Source organism: Nanorana parkeri, unplaced genomic scaffold, assembly GCF_000935625.1.
Source record: "Nanorana parkeri isolate BGI_ZX_2015 unplaced genomic scaffold, ASM93562v1 scaffold1984, whole genome shotgun sequence".
In the NCBI taxonomy this organism is placed as follows: Eukaryota; Metazoa; Chordata; class Amphibia; order Anura; family Dicroglossidae; genus Nanorana; species Nanorana parkeri.
Window position 1 is genome coordinate 68,002 of NW_017308252.1, and position 619 is coordinate 68,620.

The 619-nt window shown below is 53.0% G+C and overlaps 1 protein-coding gene across 1 annotated transcript in view; it reads right to left on the reverse strand.

The window, feature by feature from the left end:
• The window catches only part of LRCH4 (leucine rich repeats and calponin homology domain containing 4), a 54,419-nt gene that overhangs the window by 13,064 nt on the left and 40,736 nt on the right, over positions 1–619 (reverse strand). The window contains exons 9-10 of the mRNA XM_018572268.1: positions 441–528; positions 12–100 (exon numbers count right to left, since the gene is read on the reverse strand). Of these exons, the coding sequence (XP_018427770.1) occupies positions 12–100; positions 441–528 (177 nt within the window). The remainder of the gene's footprint in view (positions 1–11; positions 101–440; positions 529–619) is intronic.

A 619-nucleotide genomic window follows, 5' to 3' on the forward strand; every position in this document is an offset into this window, starting at 1 on the left:
TGAGGGGTGACAGTCATATGTAGCCCGGTGTCGGACTTGGCGTCCTCCTCCTCCTCGTTGGTGCTGCTGTCTATGAAGTCTGTGTGCTCGCTATCTGCATCTGGCAGGAGGGAGAAGAACCGGATACTGGACTCATAATCAGGGAACCCAGAAGACTGGACGCCTTTCATCTCATTCAACATACAGTGTATAGCTCGGCTCCGGGTAATAATGAATTCGGAGCTGCATTACAGGATCCCTTCTCCAACCGCAGAGATAAACCCCGCCCCCAGCGCATGGACATCATGCAATAGGAGGAGCCACGTTGGAAGGGATTATAAAATTCAGAGGTCACCCATAACCATCGAACCCCCACCATCACCATTAACTGAAACAATGCCCGTTGTGAAGGGGCCCTTTAAATGGGGCCCATACTGAATACAATGTGAGCGGCCACATACCTATTCCATTGACCTTCTCTCTGAGCTGCCTGGCATCCCGGCCCAGACCGGCCACTCTGAAGGAGAGATCCGACATCTCGTCTGCAGACTAAAAGGAAACACATGCGCGTAAATCCCCCCGGTACCATTCACTGATCAACCCCATCACCACCACTGGCGGACCCCCTTCCCCAATGATC